This window comes from Danaus plexippus, chromosome 4 (genome assembly GCF_018135715.1).
Source record: "Danaus plexippus chromosome 4, MEX_DaPlex, whole genome shotgun sequence".
In the NCBI taxonomy this organism is placed as follows: domain Eukaryota; kingdom Metazoa; phylum Arthropoda; class Insecta; order Lepidoptera; family Nymphalidae; genus Danaus; species Danaus plexippus.
Window position 1 is genome coordinate 3,301,703 of NC_083538.1, and position 18,890 is coordinate 3,320,592.

Below are 18,890 nucleotides of genomic sequence, written 5' to 3' on the forward strand. Positions count from 1 at the left end.
ATCTAAAATTTGTCATAAATAATCAAAGTCCATTCAGATGAAATAAATTTAAATATAGAATATAATTAATCACAAATAACTTACCTTATACATTGAAAGGTGTTCAGAAATGTTTGAATGTCACTGTTATAAGTTATAAAACATGATTACTGGAGATATTCAGCCAACGAGATAACAAACTCTTATCAGCTTTAGATAAATGATTTTACTATGCAACTATGTATATCAAATTGAAACTTAATTTTCAATTTAAACTATCATTCCTGTTACCTTTGTTAGAGAGCAACTTCGATTTATATATTATATAAACAATGTTCAAACATTAAACGTGCATCGCCGGGGCAGTATGGTTGTATGGATAAAATATACTAACATAACGAGTGACGTTGCTGACTCCGCGATACGAACAGCTGGCCTAGTGAACCAGAATATTGATGATACAGCACAAGCAATGGAAGAGTTACAGGTTATAAGTTTTAATTATGTATTTTTTCATTGTAATATACAATATACATATACTGGAACCTCTGGCTGGCAGTAGAACAAACCCTACATGATTCATGGATGCGTATTATTGTATATATATATGTCTGTTATAGATATATAATGATATAATACAGCTATCTCTTGGTGTGCCAAGTATAGTATAGAATTCACGTAAGTATCTGAATGAGAGACGGGAAAAGTTTCGCATGTAGTATGTAAATTAGTGCTACGTACAAAGATTTTTTAGTCTAATAATACACAGCTTGTTATATTTTAGAATATATACGAAATATAATGCTAACTTATGATGATGCTTCTTATGATGCTAACATCATAAGAAATAGATAATTTATTAAATAAATGGTAAGCAGTGAAGGACTTTCTGCTTAAATAATTTGAATTGCGAATTCGTATTGACTATCTGATTGATTACAGATATGTATAATGTTTAGAGATTTGCTTTCAACGGCATAGGGTTATTTAAATTTAATAATTCTACCCTCGTAGACTTTTCAGAGAGGGATATTTGTCTGGTTTAGAGAATGAAATGTCAATGAGGAAGTAAGTAAAGAATTTCAAAGCTAACGACAGTATGTCACAGTCCGCTAGCTCGAGTACCTGTTGAATGATAATTACAATTGGCACTACTAGGCAACCACGTTTCTAAATTATAAATGCTTCGTTTCTTTACCGCCTCCTTTGCGAAAATAAATGTTTTGTGTACATTTGGAAATGATTTTAAAATTACTGTGTCTTATATCTTGTAATGACGGATGTCATAACCTAAAAATGTTCACCTCGTACTGTTGTTTGGTAAACAAACAATCGGTATTTTTATTCATGTCATTATATTCAATGAGTCCCCCCCGAACAATAAGTAGCTAACGATATACAATTCGTCCCAATGCATTATTTCATTTTCCAGTTTGGTGCGTACATTATAACGCTCTCATGCATAGTTAAATACTGTAGGTACTTTAACCCAAGTTTACAATCTCTCACTAAATACTAAGACTTTCTTGTCTTCCAATCATAAATCATCGTGCATGACGGTATCCACTTGGAAACTCTGAATGCATTTTGACGCTGGAAACTTGTGGTAAGTAAAGCCAAGTGATAACCTAATCTAACATTTAGGTTTTGTTGTATGTGATAAACACTTTTATATTTTTAAATTTGGTATTAATGAACGTGCAGAGTAAAAATTTAATTTATCGTTTTCGTTGAAAACTGTCCCATATACGCATTTTGAATGCCCAAGTGTTAGGAAATAGAAGAACTAGGTTAATTTTATGTTTTAAATATCAGAAAAAAGCTGGCTTATTAGAAATCGAATCGCAATATATATGTGTATAAGGTCGATTTTCATAAAACACATAAAAAACACAAATTTGTGATCAGTAAAACGCTTTAATTGGTTATTTCAAGATGTTCATGGAATGAATATTGTTATAACGACGCCTCCCTTAAGAGACTTTATGGATCTATATTGCCTATAAAAATGTCTACGGATCGTTTGGACCCTTCTTCATAAGCTTAAGTAGTTTTTTAACCTTAAATGTTTCAGCATATTACAATTTAAAATTTTTATGGTATATCTATAGATGTTCGGCTAAAAAAACAATTTTGATTGAAGGGGAAAGCACAGGGGTGGGACCCTCTTCCCCGCGGCGTTATTAGGGTCTTGCAAACTACAGATACTATTTGGAATTCCTTAGGGAACAAAGGGGAGCTTGTGAAATGAAAACAGTTCATGTGAAAATGCTTTCATTGCTTTTTCCGCGGCGCCACAGGCGATTCATATGTTGTGGTGTTTCTCAGATAGTGCTCTTTTAGGGTGCACAAAATATCATTGTGTTCGCTCTGTGGGAGAGACAGGAAATATATATCGCTTCATTGATTTGCTGATACTCTTAGAAATAAAATCTTTACTTGGTGGATTACACATCCTCATATATGTCGAAAATATAATACATATCTTCAGATTCGACGTACCTACCTATAACATATCATATCCGGTAGTCAGGTAAAAATGTCATATATTTTGATTAGGGATGATATAAATGAGGGTAGCTAAATATTTCTACCTATAAATTACTCTCACAATCAAAAGAATTTATTTAATTAACACTGCCCCGGGATCCGGATAACATTGCTGCTTTCGGACTTAAAAAGCAATTTAAGGAATCTGTACAGACAATATCAAAAGACATATTATAGCATATTATATAAGAATTTTTCTTTAAAAACTTCAATTTTCCTAATAGTGATATGCATAACTTAATTCAAACAAAGTCTCCCTATTCAAACTGAAAAAACGATGTAAGTTGTTCAGTGCATGTATTTTTTTTGCTTGCTAAGATATTGCAGTTTGATATGAGTGGTTACATGAGGAAAAGTATAAAAACAAGAGTTTCCATAACCTAGAACTGTGTACAAACTGCGAACGCGTAGGTTCACTTAACGTATTAAAAACTTTTATTCCTCGACTGTTATCTTTTCATTGAAACGCTAATTATACAAAAATGCAAGTTCTTTTAAATCTAAAAGTTCACACAATTCCAAACCTTGCATTAAACTGCTCCATGTTCGGAAAATGTTTCTTAAACTCATAATTTTCTTCGTCGGATCTCCTCGTCGGCACTTAAATAGTTAAAACTAAAAGTTTAGAAACATTCGCGTAAATCTCATAAAAATCCGATGTTTTTTTTTGATTCACATAAAGCGCATCGAAATATTATTTTCAACACAAACAAACTTCCATGTGTATTGCACGAGCACACATTTAAAACACATACAATATTAACTATTTGCATTGAGTGCTCACTTGTTTATTAACGTCGAGTACTTTTCTGTTCGTGTATATAGAAATATGAATTTATGTATATTTATATTGTTATTAATTTTATTATGAATGTAGAGTTTTTGAATTATGCTCCTACTATGAGTACGTTATATCAACATTTAACTATATCTATTTTGTACATTTTATACATGTAGCCCTTGAGTGTGCATGTTAAAATAGTGTATCCTCTATCGTCATATTCGCATTTCAATTGACTCGTTGGTAAAATGTTTTTGAAGCACTACTATCAGTAACCTGTTATAATTCATCATTTGTAACTAGTCAAAATGTTAACAAAAGGCACCATAATCTGGGCGACTTGCATTTATAATAAAACAATGAAGAATGGGCTAAAGCATGTAAAATTCTACCTACTTTCCTTTTGTACGATTACTTAAGAAAAGTCTGATTCTTTAAAGATAAATTGATATCATTAAAGAATCTATATAATTGTCTCTGATATACGTTTATTTGTGTATTTATAAGAATTCTTGGAACATTGAATGTCTGTTTATTGGCACGCATAATGCCTTGAACCTTTGATAAGTCACAAACAACTTTCGCTCCCGTAATGTACACGCCAAGACAGCAACAGAATACCGCTGATACCGACACTGTAATTGTTACTAGTTAGATGTTTTAAATTTTCAATAGTCTTTTGCAGTACCGAAATATGTTAATTTATAAATACCGTACAGTTACTAAGCTCCTGAAATTTTAAACTTTATATTTAAAATACTGAATAAACTTGTGAGACTGTATTAAATTACTTTCATTTAATTCATTATATATATTTTTAATACGGACAAATATATTATACTCTTGAATTTATACTGTTTGAAATTTATGATATTATTTTTATTGTTAAAAATATTGAAACGAATTTAATCGAAACGAATGCTATCGCGAGTGACATTGGTTATAAATATCGCTTGGTCAGTCGTTTACTTCAAGAAGCTGGTTTCTATTTACGGTGTTAAGTATAAAACCGACTTTTTTATGGAAAGGTATTTAAAAAAGGAACACCTGTCTGATCTTTACTGTTCGGTCGATACGCTACGTTCATCTTATATTTTTGTCTTAAAAACTAAAATATAAGACGAAACCGTGATGTCCAAACAGAGTTTTTTTATGTACTTTTTTCAACTTTTACGCTGATTGCGAGTCGGCATCACAAATCACAATCATGTTATTAATCTATGTTAACGATTTTCATAGATACAAACAAGCTCAAACATAGTCCTTGCTGTATTAACAAATAAATAACGAGTATCTAGTTTCCGTAAAAGTGGGTGTATGTTAAGGTGTATGTAGTTTTATATTTTTTTATAATTGAGTATTAAAAATATTATTAAATTTTAAATACTTACTATAGGTCAATGTGAATGAGTTATGACTCTGACAGAGGATATTTGTAATATTTTTTTTTAATATTTGAATATTTTTAACACCTGTTTTTTAGATTCGCCGGTTTAAATATCTTCTCGAATAACTATATAATACTGAATGAAATTCATTATGAAAGATAATTAATACAATGTTAATAAATAAATCAGTATTTAAATAACAAAAATTAAAATAGCAAATGACAATTAAGGCTGGTGTGTACGCAGCAGGTTTTCAATATTTAACTAGTGCATGGCGCGTTTTATAATTATGCAAATGGGAGGGATCCCCTTATTATTGACATTTGATGTGCTCTTCAGCATGAGGCACGAATATGAGCAGTTGCATAAATTTGGCCAATTTGACACGGCCTTTCGCGAGGGGATGACTGTTGGACTTCGTGGGGGTGTACTCGACCCTCGAGGCATCTCTGGTTCCCCCACAATCGTCGTAATTGCGCAACCATCCCGCCCTATTACAAAAGATAACTATTACGGTTTTATTAAGATCAGTAACCGGCAAAGGGATATTCATAATTTAATTACGACCGAAATTTATTGCGAGACGAGAAAGCTGTTTGATTATTTAGTTTCTAGGGTGATGTTTATGAAGCATGAATAATGTTTTTGTACCATAATATAACTACAGACGGAACATGTCTCAGCTGCTATGATAATGAGTACTTTAATTATTCACATTCGTGTAAAACAACGATAAGCGTAATAATATTAAAAACTTTGAATTTACAATGTTACAATTGAAGCCGACGCTGTGCCGGTTCAATATCAGAGAAACCGTAACAAAATACGTTGCGACATTAAAAAGAAAGTAGCGGGTAAACGGTTAAATCAGAATAAGTATGAAATGAAGCCTCCGCGACTATGTTTTGTAAAATAAATTAATTATGAACATATCAATATGTGAATGAATATTTTATGCGAAATAATTAAACTTGCAAATTCATTAATTAATTTTTTTCCCCTATAATTTATCAAAAATGTGTATTTCGGGAAACAAAGGGGCTGGTCTAGTGTGACTGGATACGAATTAAGAGGACTTCGTATTTTTAAATCCATTTTTATGGACGTATCCATTGTGTATTTGTATAGGGAAGACCTATCACCTATGTTACGTCAGTTCGTTTGATAATACAAACTCCAGCCAGGAATATATCCAGTTCGATATCAAACTTGCACTGGCTAGTTGAAACAGTATTAAATAACCTGCAACAGGTATCTCTAGATATAGCTCAGGGAAGATCTCATTACATCTTGTTTAATACTCTGAGACGTATCGATTACTTTACCAAGAGATATCGTCTAAATTGTAATAAGTCTTCTCGTAGAAGCTTCACAAAAGCAAGATATCTCGTTCTATGCGAGAGTTCTGGTTATACACTGTAAGCGTAATATTAACTAGGTTATCAAACTAGAACTGAAATATGTTGCTTGAGATTAGTGAACGGTAAACTCGGTAGAGATTCAAAGTGGATATTATATCTTAACAAAACTAAGATCATTTATATAACAATGTAGCAAAATATTTTTATGACAACAAAAAGTATTCCTTTTCTTTCTTTTGATAGTGTAGGGTTATTTACAGTTCGTTAGGAAAGGTTGATTTTATTTTTATAAAAAATATAACACAAAATATTTCTTTCAAATATAATTTTCAAATATAACTAATCCGTTCTGCGGCGACAGGCCGAAAGTTTAACATTCGTAGTCAGTTGTTGTTCTAGTTAAGTACCTACCTAAGCTTTTCAGCGTCGTTGCTTTGAGGTCTATTCTAAACACTAATCTCAGCTGTATGAAAAGGTTATTCCCTAGTGTAATAGTGGCAAAGACTTCCAGTGTAGCTTATTTTTCTTCTCTATTACTGGAGTCCGAGAGTTTGGCGAGCTGACGTATCCTACAAAGTACAAACATCTTTAAGAATATATACCTAAGTAGGAATTTATTAGCTTAAAGTCAAAAAGGAAAAAACAAAGTGGATACTTAGGTCGTAATAGAGCAATATATTTGTTTATCGAGTTTTAATCGTGGGTAGTTTTTAAAATGTATGTCGACTTGTTCCTTATGATCTCTAGCTGCTAGATGTTTTGTCTTACAATCAATTTACCAATGAATCCACGGTGTTATTGTCGGCTGACTTTGTTTTTCTTTCAAAATACTAGAAAAATTATAATCCGACAAATTTTCAACTTCTTAGTTGAAGTGACTGAAAAAAATATTTTTTTTCTGAGTCGCAGCTGATGGTCGCGAGTATTCATGGTATAAGTGCCTTATGCGTTTTACGATTTTTCGATTAGAAGGCAGTTGATCATGAAAATCTGTCCCTGGCTCCTGGACTGCGCAAGCGCAACAAAAATAATTAGGTATGTAAACAAGCAAATGGTAGCCTGTTAGCACCGCTCATCTCTTTCTCTCCTCTTTCACACTTACTCGATACAGATTCACACACCTCTTTCTCACTCACTCGAAACAGTTTCATAATTGTCTGTCCCGCTCGTCATCGTTTGCTAATATTTGTAAATAGTCGTAAAAGTATTCAAACGCTATTCGGCACTGCACTCCCGAACGGCCGTCGATTAGTACAGTGATGAGTGATCAGTATTCAGTCAGCGCACCGCACGCGTCTTGAACAGATGTGTATAGCATAGATGGCTATTGTCGCCCAATCTCGAAGATATCGAACTAGATCTCGTCATATTATGCTTTGGGATTAATCTCGAAAAATTACAGGGGGTTTTGTAAGATCGGGATTGCATTTCTTAGCTGCAATAGACCTTTTTTGACAATCATAAAAACAAATTATAATACTAATTAATAAAAATATAAAATATTAATAAAATAAACAAAATATACCATTACTTAATGTAAGTTTGTGCTGACACACTTCATCATATTTTCCCGTTGATCATTCCATAGACTATTTAAATATTATAATGGGCAAAGATTTAAGAACGAAAAACTGTTAACTCTCCGTATGTAGTATGGTGCAAACTTAGTGTATGCATATAGCTTTACGAGATTTTTTTTATTCCTACCGCGCAGGCTACTCCATGTACTACAGCAATAATACGACACGAAATAGATGGAATAATTAAAGCGATGTAATAAGATTTAATATGAAAATATCTTAAAGAAAAAATAATACTAACAAAGCTTGCTTTCTTTAGTGTCTTATGAATGATTTTATAAGCTCAAATAATAGTCACAGAGCCTGCGAAATAAATAAGAAATATAACTACATCTTCCCCTTAATAATGAGTGAAGCGTGTATAAACACTTTCCTTACCCCTCGAACAAATAAACACTCCTCTCATATTGATCTCCTTATATCAAAGTAGATATGTAATTATAAGCACGTCTACTAACCGGCATCATCTAGAAAATACCTTTTGAATATTTTTAAAACATAATCAAAAGGTTTAATGCTTTATTACTCATTCTCATGTTATTATTACAGTAGCTATTGTTACCAGTGTTTGTATTATAACGAAATGTAATTTCTTTAATACGCGAACTCAAAGAAATTGTGTTACGCGACATAAAATTAGCAGCAGAATCTCTTAACGAATTCGCAGCTATTTAAGCGGAGGTTGCCGTAACGATACATGGTTATATAAAGACCAAAAACGTATTTGGCAAAAGAATTAAGAGTAAGGAACAGTAAGCAAAATTAACAGAGAACCATGAAAAGTAATAGCATTCATACAGTATTTCTTTGTCTTTAGGTGACGGCTTGTGATGTGACAAAATTCGCTAAAATTCATTGAGCAATCGGAAGTTCTACCCGATATTTAAAACAGGAAATGATTTCTAAACAGTAATTAAGATTTTTATTACTATAACTAGTCGAAATAACACTACATACATGAGTGTTTGTGAAAGTTGGAACCAACAAATTAGTTAGGACACATGCTTGTGTCACAACTTCGGTAAATAAAGAAAATTAAATGAGGTTTTAATCACTGTAACACATGAAATATACAGATTATAAACTTCTTGTTCAGATAAATTTAGACCTCAAAGAACTATTAACACACATTGGACTAGTTACCTTTAATATTAGAGATTTTGTTTGCTAGGGTTATTATGTATACGGCAACGACCTAAAATAGTTATATAAATACTTTATTAAAGTTATATCAATAAGCAAACCATTATTAGTCATATTACATATTCTTAATGTTCACCAAAAAAGTACAAAAAACAAAAATAAGCGATGTATAAATAAACTTATCAAAGGGCTGTTTTAACGCCGATTGGCGATTTCGTCCAGACAACCTTTTTGTTGTTAAAGTGAATAGCTCTAAGCAGAAGGTTGTGGGATCATATTCTATTTATAGTAATATCGCTGGCCTGAATTGTTGTTTGAAAGCATTTTAATGCATAGAAAAGTAAAGGTAAAATTCTCGTAAATGCTACTGCATTCAGCACTGGAATGTTTGAATTTGTCACGCGTAGCTGATAAAATCTTTACTATCTGTTGGTGATCACGAAGATGTGTTGAAAACTAATTATAATGTTATTGATATGATTTATGAAATGACGTAAAAAACATAAACGATTGATCATTATCATTTATGACAGTAAAAAAATATAGTGCTGTTCTAACTTCTTCCAATGTTTTATCATATAAAAGATGTGATATAAATATAATGTTTCGTATTAATTGAAACAGTGAATTGAAAATGTTTTTTTTTTTTATATAAATTATAAAACATATTGGCTTGATAGACCTAATTTACGAAAAATTGGTTTATCCACTAAGGCAAACATATGAGCTAAGGTAAAAGATAAGTGTTGCTTTAGTGTATCTCTTATAGGGGATGCGTGTCGGTGAAAATTAGTGCAAAGCAAAATTTGCATGGATGCGGGATTGAAGGTACAATTAATTAAACATGAAATGTTTAATTTCTCCATATGTGTATGCGGGAAGTGTTGTTGTGATAGCGTCTTTTACTTCCAAGACAGTCATTATAATATAGTAAGATTAATAAGTAACTTATAACAAAAGTAAGATGATCAAATTGATATGAATATGCTCTAGTGTTACCGACTATTTTACTTAATTTAATATATTTGCAAGTTTGATCTCAATCTTTGTGTGTGTTGTCTGTAACGTCGTAGCTCTCAAACGGATCTACCGATTTCTATTGATTTTTTTTTCATTTATAAGACTGCGGGTTCTGAGCTACGTTTGATTAATTTCAGTTATCAATAAAAAAATCCTTATTAAAGCGGAAAAATATTTTACTTAAAAAAAATAAAATATTATTGTTGATATCGGTGTTTTCTAGTGTAGAAACAAAAAGTCAACCAAACAATTTAATGCACATAATTGATTTTAACTATGAAGATTTTCAAACTTAGGAAATACGTAATTACTTGTATCATGTATGCAATACTATGAAGTGCGTTTAAATTAAAATTTTAAACAGCTTTTTTATTTATTATACACATTTATATACAAATAAAATAAGAAAGACACATTATGTTACCTTGCTAAAATAAATGGAAAAGTTTCTCCAAAGAAAAAAGTAGCATCTTTATGATAAAAACGCGGAATGCCTTGTAACAACTTGTAGGTGAGATCAGATTGTCGGGACGAATAGACACAGGGTTGTATTTGACTTTGTGGTAAATTGAGGCAAGTTTGAGTTTCATAGAACCTCATATAAGATCAATAGAACCCACAAAGGAGTTATAACACTATGTACATTTTGTTTTTTAATCTATGGACATACTTATGTGAAAACAATTTTTATCTTACGAGTTTTTTTTTATATACAAATCTTCAATGATTGTACATAGATATTGTCATCGTTTAATCAGAAGACGTCCGCCCACTGCTCTACGTTTGCGTATATCTCGTACAATTAATTATTTATTATGCAAATATTATAAACAAGTAGGTAATTATAGAAAAGCATTAATATCGTAATAATTCCAACAATAAAAACACAATTTCTATGTAAAAAATATATATTAACAAAACACAGAGAATAATTGTTTTCTAATGTAAAACGTTCACTCTGATGCACTTTTTTATCTTCAGAGATAAAACTCGCCATAATTAATATTAGAATCCTTGCCACAAGTTTCATACTAAATACGGAAAGTTTATAGTTTTCTATTTATAAATATTTGAAACGACAGTAAATACTAGAAACGGTCCGTTTGTCGTGTGACGTTGCAATCGTGTAGTGTAGAGAGTAATTGTGGCTTAAGTACATTTGTATAGCGTAATAAGTTTATAGTAAAAGTAAGTGGAAACATGGATCATATTGAAGTAATGCTTGTTTTGACAGTTTTGTTACTTTTTTCCTATTTAATAGCCGAACCACTACTTAGTTTATATTATCTAACACGGACACTCCTTCATAAATGTTCAAACATTCTTGTATATCGACGTTTATACATGAATGTAAAATTTTAAACTTTTTATTATTACGTATACAGTAAATAATGTCTAACATATGAAGATATATTTAAAAAATTTACATTTATAACATTCAATTTACTGTTTAGATTAGATAAATACGTTGAAGACTTATGCGAGCTCTTAACTCAAAGAGTGGGAGGTATAAACAAAATGGCGGCGCTGAGGAAGGCGCTTAGTACGTATGATTATTATTCACATCTCGTATGCCCGTGCTGTAACTTAACCGAAACGTCGAGAGTATGTAGTTTACAAGAAAAAAAAACGCGTAGTACTTTCAAAAATAATAGTTTTATATCAATGTATGATTATTATCTGGGAACATATGGTACACGCCTCGAATCTAGTCATGTAGTAGATGAGATTCGTAAATGTTCTCGATTTTATTTACAAACTTTTGTAATCTATTTACGCCTTATAAAACACACATTTCACATCCCTTATATTTATTATTTTGTCATTCATTACTCAGCCGCTCAGAAGTTGCTGATATTATTCATACTTTGAAATATTTTACAGGACGTAAAATAAATATATATGTTGCTGGACAACTTTAAGTGATAAATAAAAAAAAAACATGTTCTTTCTATACAAAATCCTATATTTCTTCTCAGATTCATCATAATACATTCATTATGAGTTCCTAGGTGGCGGTACATTTGCTAATAGTCCTGATTTAATTAGTGAATAGTGTGTTGCCTCATGTATAGATGGTCGCCGTCTCTGTAGGGCAGATATCAATTCATATCTTTGTATATTATTTTGTATCTGTTATTTCACTGGTTAATAAATAAATGAATAACAAAAATTCTTATTTATTTCTCTTCTGAATACTGCAAACTGTTTACTACAAGTAACATAGTTTTCATGAATAATTTAATTAATTTACACAGTTAATGATGAATATAACGAATGTCTCATTAACATCAGATCAGAATATTGTATGGTCATAGTGAATATGGAAATATATACAAAAGGAAATGATAATATGACTTTGGCACGATGATGAACAGTCCTTTAATATAAAAGTAACAGCTTTTCACTAACCACATAAAATGGAAGTTTAAGCTATACCTAACCAAAATTTGCAATTTTTAAATGACTTGTTTGTTATGTATTTAGAGAGGAAACCTCTTAGCATTCGATGGATTCACCGTGCGGGTGCCGGGTCCATCACGTAGCAGGGAGAGGAGCTTCAACAGTACCTGGGATTTGAGACCTAGGTGTAGGTTTAAGGGGCCCCTATCTAATGTGCGTTAAACACTCACCTCCACTGTCCAAGCTCCTCTCCCTACCTAACCAAATTTAAAAGAAATATTATATAAATATATTTTAAAAACGCCCGAGACGTGAATGGTTTAAACACTGATGCTATGACATAATTTTCTTGAAATGAAAATTAACTCGATGGTTTATGCCAATGGCTTAACTATTATCAATCTGAAATAAATATAAATAGCAGAGTGAATTTTACCAAATCACAAGTAGTAATATTATTTAAAAAGTTTGTGACATTATCAATTACTATTTTTTGTGAGCTGGTGTCCTATTGTTAAAATTGTAATTTAAATGGCTCTCAAGTACGGACTAGGCATTATTTACATTCATGGTATAGATGTGTTTGTGTCTAAAATGTTGTCATTTGATTGCAATTTATTTTCCATGCATAAAACATGACCTAATATAGCTACACACATTATTGTATAAGCTCTAAATGTATTGAACTCACTTGCAAGAGAAGAAACTTCAGTTGCCGGTGTTGATATTTCAGTCTTCATACAGTGCCATCGCTGTTGAAGATATAGTTGTGCTCATTTAAGCTTCAAATTGCATGCTCAATATTATGACTCCTTATCTTTCGTACATCTAAGAAGTAATAGATACCAATAAAAAAAAGGTTCCAATATTTAGTTACAAAGTGTAATAGGTATATAGAATGATTACTCACAAGATCTAAATATTATAAGCAAATGTAATTACTAGGTTTTCTATGCCTTCTTACATAGTAATATAAAATATTTCCACTACAAAGAAAATGTGTTACTAAGTACTAATAACAAATATTAATACTCAACGTTGATTTCTATTCAATCTTGTTCACTTTAAACTATGTTATTATGTTCTATGACATCAGTTGCAAATTAACAAACTTCTGTATTAACAAATTTATTGTTAGGTTTCTTCTTGGCTCTTGCGTAAAAACATATTTAATTGGATGCATAAACAACATGTTTTCCTTGTTTCAGTAGGGACTTGGGAAAACTTCAAAGATAAGTTTAAGTTTAAATTTAGGTATTCGAGACTCTGGCAGCAGTTAGTCTAAAAGGCCGTTTGTTGGCACTATTTTCATTTCGTTTTCAAAAACTTAACTCTGCTAGATCAAGACTGCACTTTAGTATATAAGAAAAACGTTCAAATTTCGGTTTCAGGAAAACACACAAGCAATGTTGCCATTGATATTGACTAGTAATTTACTTGTTAGACTTAAGAACCCCTTTTTATAGTATTAATATTCAAAATTTGCATGCATTCACTAGAGTATCATGGAAAAAATAAAAAACAAATAATAATTTTTGATAATTTTAACTATGACGTCAAGCAACAACACTGATAGCTTGGGTTCATGGGACGCCTATGCGACGCGTCGTTGTATTCTTTAGAGTTTAGTTTGAACTATTATTACTCTGTGGTATTCGTAGTATTGTGTAAACACGAAACAGTGAACGGTTGTTATGACGTTTACAATCGCTCGTAGGGCTGTAGTTAATAGTAAAGAATCGATTAAATAATAATCGATTTCTTTTTATTCAATATTAATCGATTCGGGAATAATCGATTTTAAGAGAAATAAATTGATTGTTGCGCATAATTCATTTTTCTATAATTAAAAAACCTACATGCTTTCATACTCCAATACAAAACCTAAGAAATTGATATTAAGATTTGTCAAATATGTAATAAAATAATATGAATTACAATATAATCAATTCAAAACTAAAATTCAAAGTTAATATTCTTTCAAATTTTCAACGTAAGAAACAAGAAAAAGAAAAGGAATTTTTAGTTCTTATCTTTATAACGAATTTAAATCGAGCTTTCCCATACGTTTCATAGATTTATGTAATCGGTTTGTTATAAAATCGATTAATATTACTGTTAAAATCGAATAAAAATCGATTATAAGAAAATAATAATCGATTTAAAAGAGTCAGTGACTCACTCGTCTCGCGACCGTTGCCCATGACATACACTATGTGGCGGGAACATTTGTTATGTGTGTGATGTGTGATTGTTAAGTTCGAGTTTAATAATTAGTGGCAAACTTACAAAATGAGAGTGTCTATGATTTTATAAAAAGTGAAATAATCTTTAAGAAAGTTTTGTTGCGTCACCATGGGAACCAACTGGTTGCTTTCACCGTTTACTTTACTCATTATTTGCACAGGTAAGCGGCAAACTAAGTTTCTTACTTTCTTTCGGTATCTAGTCGCCTTCGCTGCCTCGGTAAAACTACAATTTAGGGATTATACCTGTCCTTTTTTACATAACTGTTTGTAAAGTAACTTAGTTTTTGAAAATAATGGAAAGATAAGAAAGGTGCCAGCGTGCAGCTGGTGCCTTCAATAATATATTTATGAAACTTTTTTGTGTTTAGAACGTGCGGTTCAATTTTTAAGATGCATATATAATTTTTGTTGTTTGTTTACAATACATTCGACTAAGTAGATATTTAATAAAGCTGATTAAAGTAGATATTTAATTAGCTTCTGCGTTATTTATACATGATGTATTTGCAAGAAATTATCTTTAATTTAAACTTTTATTTTGTTCATCTCCTCAATTATACTAGATTTGCAGCTGTTGAGAAGTTTCACAATCAATTTCATTTAAAATTTGTATGTACGAAAGGTTTAACCCTACGAAACCTTGAGAGCTAAAATATTAATGAGATCTAAGATTTTCGCGAGTATTCATTTAAATGAAACTAGTATTTTTCGGATTTACTACGCGGATTTTATTATTTAAAAACTACATAATCCCGACGTTTCGGTTACTTTGCAGCAACCGTGATCACGGGCAGACGAGGCGTAGTAAATCCGAAAAATACTAGTTTCATTTAAGCTAAAATATTAAATGAATATTCTTCCCATTTCATCCTTTACTTGGGTTGATATTTTGTAAGAAAAATAATACATTTGTCTGCAGTACCCGTAAGAATAAAAACTAAAGTCGTATAGCCTGTTTAAGACGCAAACCTGCATGAATAATGCCAACGAAATGTTACCAGCACGTATCATGATTCATGCCAGATGTTAGTATTCGGTTAGGCTTGGATTGATTGTCTGTGAGGGATAATTTAGATATCCCACTTCCTAATTCCTTCGTCATGAGGCCAAACTAATTTATTTAAGAAAAATTGATAAAAAAATGATCTTCTACGGTGTTAAACGTGAATAAAAATTTTGTTACACGCAAGCGTGCGTATCCACTATTCGTTCCATGGAACGAATCGCAGCATGTTACTGGGTACATGAATGACCAGTAAGAAACGTTCGTTTCAAAAATAATGGACCTCATTGGTCGATTTTCGTTCGCTCAACGTTTGAATACGTCATACAACACTTCGTTTTACGGAGTCTAATCTCATACTATTTACATATTAACTTTATTTATTTAGTCTGTGTCTTCTGTATAATTCTTTTTATTCGTAACAAATGAATAGTATTCATATTTCGATAAAAAATGAACAAAATTCTTTGCTATGTTCGTTGCGATCAGTTACAGAGAAAATTAAAAATATCGGAAAAACTACGTGAATTGAAAGTAGGTCGTTGGAGTATTTTGATGCGGATTACAGAACATATCGTGTACAACTATAAAGTTATAGCAACGTAATTTAACTATCCAACTAGCTGACACATCTTAATTATGACGATGTTACACAAACGACCTGTCAAAATACGAACTTGCCTCGTTTTATCAGACGTAAAGTTAAATAATTGTACAAAATACCTTTCATTATATGACCTTAATTCTCTTTGTACAGCATTCACACTAACGAACGTAATTAGTTAATTACAACATTAATAAATATTAAAATTTACCGGAATTTATAATATTAGAACGAGCAATTAGATAGATGTGTATATATAAAGGCTCCATAGTGTTTGTGGCTTTACAAACGTGTTCTTAGAATATGAATCTAATTTATCTATCATCATTTCTTGTCAAACGTTCCCCGTTATTTAATTATATATGAAGTCGTATCGAATTATAAATAATATTCTGTATATAAGTACATATTTAAAATTCAATTTTTATTATTGTACACGGGTAACACTTTGTTCGTTCATGTATTTATTAATATTATACAGAAATTCGTATTTTGTTTTGTATGATACTCCACTTTTGTTGGAAATTAATATGAAAAAACTGTCGAATTTTTTAGTTTTAAGAATATTTGTCAATAAATCTTTTCGTGAAGATCGAGGTGAAATCTCTTAGCATTCAATGGATTCACCGTACGGGTGCCGGGTCCATCGCGTTCAGGGAGAGAAGCTTCAACAGTGCCTGGGACTTGCGACCCAGGTGTAGGTTAATGGGCCCCTATCTAACATGCGTTAAACGCTCACCTCCACCGTTCAAGCTCCTCTCTCTACCTAACCAAATTTGAAAATAACCTACTAGGGCTGCCTTCGAAGTACGTTCCAAGAATGAATTGATATTAGTTCTGGACAGGCCCAGGTCTTTTAGTAGGTTGTAGAGAGATTTTTCCGTAATACCTCTCGCTCCCACTTCTACCGCGTACAAACCCACGACGAACCTATTTTAGTGAGTTCGTTAGTGAGGTCGTAATATTAATTGACCTTGATAGTATGGTCTTTGGGAATGTTGGTTTCCCAAGGAACCATAAGCTCAATTATCACAACGCGCTTTAAAATTCGCGAATACATAAATATGTCTGTCAGGTCTGGAGGACGACGCACAAATATCCTCTGGAATGCTCTATTGTTTATCATACATATCCATTATTTTGATCCAATCCCAAGCCGCTTTAAGGATAGAGTAAGGCTTGACTCGACTGTACTGCTTGCTTGGCTTGACTGTAAGGATAGAGTCATGACGCTTTTATTGACCGCTATCCAAGAGTACCCTATATCCCACCAGCAAATGCTTAGCAATTCCAACTGCCTTCCCACAGATATAGCAAATATTTTCGTTACCTTTACCCCATGTTACTAAATTACTCTGATCTGGGAGAGTCTTTTAGAACGCATTGAGATCAAAATTTTAGCAATGCTGGCGACCAATCATGAATTAAGGTCCGCTATTTTAATGCTAATGGGATGCATAAATTTCCTATGTCTAACTACTCGTTCCGCATCTCTAAACTAATTGCATGGATCTTATATTTAGCATTCTCGTCTTGCCAAGTAAAAAACTTCAATATATCCGTATCTTGGGTTTCCTTAAATGATCCTTACCCTACTCTGTTACTTTGTGCTCCTATCATAAACTGCTTATGGAATTGAAGTTTAGCTCTGGGGCATCTTTGTCTTTTGGGAGCGTTGTAACGACCTCATCATGGGATTTCTCCAGGATATATCTCGTGGAAAGTCTTACGACCTATATTGTCAATCTTACGACCAAGAAATTTAAATGGTGCATTTTTTGTAAACGTAGAAACACATTGACCGTGACATTTTTTTGGTTTTGTCTAAAATATTTTTTTCTCGAATACTTAATATCTTCATAGTATAATGTAAAGTTTTTTTATTTACTTATTATTTAAACCCCAAAAATAATATTCAAAAAGTGCAAAATAAGGGAGCGAAATTCAAACATACAAAACGGGCCACCGTTGGTCGAACGAAATGTGACGTGATTTGATACGGCATTGCATTCATCAGCGTCGAAACTCATACTGTTTTACAAGTTTTTGTGAAAAAATAAGTAATTTAAACGTGTATTCTTGTGTGAAGTTCAGTTTACATTTGTAGTGAATATAGGACAACGACTTGAGCTGGTTTTGTGAAAAAACAATCCGATAATCTATCGGAAATAGATATATGCTGACGGTACATTTTGCATCTAATCCCGATTTTACAAGCGCAGAGATCAGAGGAGTAAAAGCTGCAAGGTAATTATTTTGTTTCACAATATATTTAAGTCCATAATATAGATTTTTTATTCATAATTGCACAGAGCAGTTTACTTATAATACACCAAAACATAACCTATACATATCCAGTTGTCATTAAAATTACTCTGAAACTTTTATTTTGCATCTATAATAATACATGTTTTATTATTGAAGTTCACCCAAGTATAATCACTTCGACTTTGTGTGTGTCTGAGGTAAATATAAAATGATTAAATGTTTATAAATCGATACCCTGATTTACGTGGACTGTTTTTGAGTGTTTATAAGTACTTGTCTATTTCAGGTCTTAACGAGAATCTTACGGTGATTCAGCAGTTGGACAAGTCCAAGTAAAACGAGATGGAGACTTATGTGTTGTTAAGGCATAAAAAATTCGTAAAACTACATCAATAATAAAGTTTTTATAGAAAGTTATAGCTACTGAACATTTGTTGTACGTTAGGTTAATTTTAAACCGAATTTTCTAATGTTCAATAGCTAATGCAAAACCTTATTTTTACTAATACATAAACTTACTGTGATAAATAAAGTATACTAACTTTAAAATGGTCTTCACAA

General features: G+C 31.7%; 2 protein-coding genes across 11 annotated transcripts in view; one reads left to right on the forward strand and one right to left on the reverse strand.

Annotated features, from left to right (window-relative positions):
• LOC116768602 (carboxylic ester hydrolase-like) overlaps positions 1-18,890 on the reverse strand; it is a 50,607-nt gene that overhangs the window by 10,021 nt on the left and 21,696 nt on the right. Inside the window, exons 1-2 of one of the 10 annotated variants that reach the window (XM_032659352.2) lie at positions 13,243-13,829; positions 12,897-12,957 (exon numbers count right to left, since the gene is read on the reverse strand). The exons of 2 other annotated variants lie outside the window; for them this stretch is intronic. In XM_032659352.2, coding sequence (XP_032515243.2) covers positions 12,897-12,945 — 49 coding nt within the window. In that variant the 5' untranslated portion in view covers positions 12,946-12,957; positions 13,243-13,829. Of the gene's footprint in view, positions 1-84; positions 120-3,053; positions 3,234-6,470; positions 6,629-12,896; positions 13,034-13,115; positions 13,830-18,890 lie in introns of those variants that run through there. 7 more of the 10 variants (XM_032659351.2, XM_032659350.2, XM_032659354.2 and 4 more) reach the window with 7 other exon arrangements.
• LOC116768601 (hemicentin-2) overlaps positions 14,377-18,890 on the forward strand; it is a 46,216-nt gene continuing 41,702 nt past the window's right edge. The window contains exon 1 of the mRNA XM_032659347.2: positions 14,377-14,612. Coding sequence (XP_032515238.2) covers positions 14,561-14,612 — 52 coding nt within the window. The 5' untranslated portion in view covers positions 14,377-14,560. The remainder of the gene's footprint in view (positions 14,613-18,890) is intronic.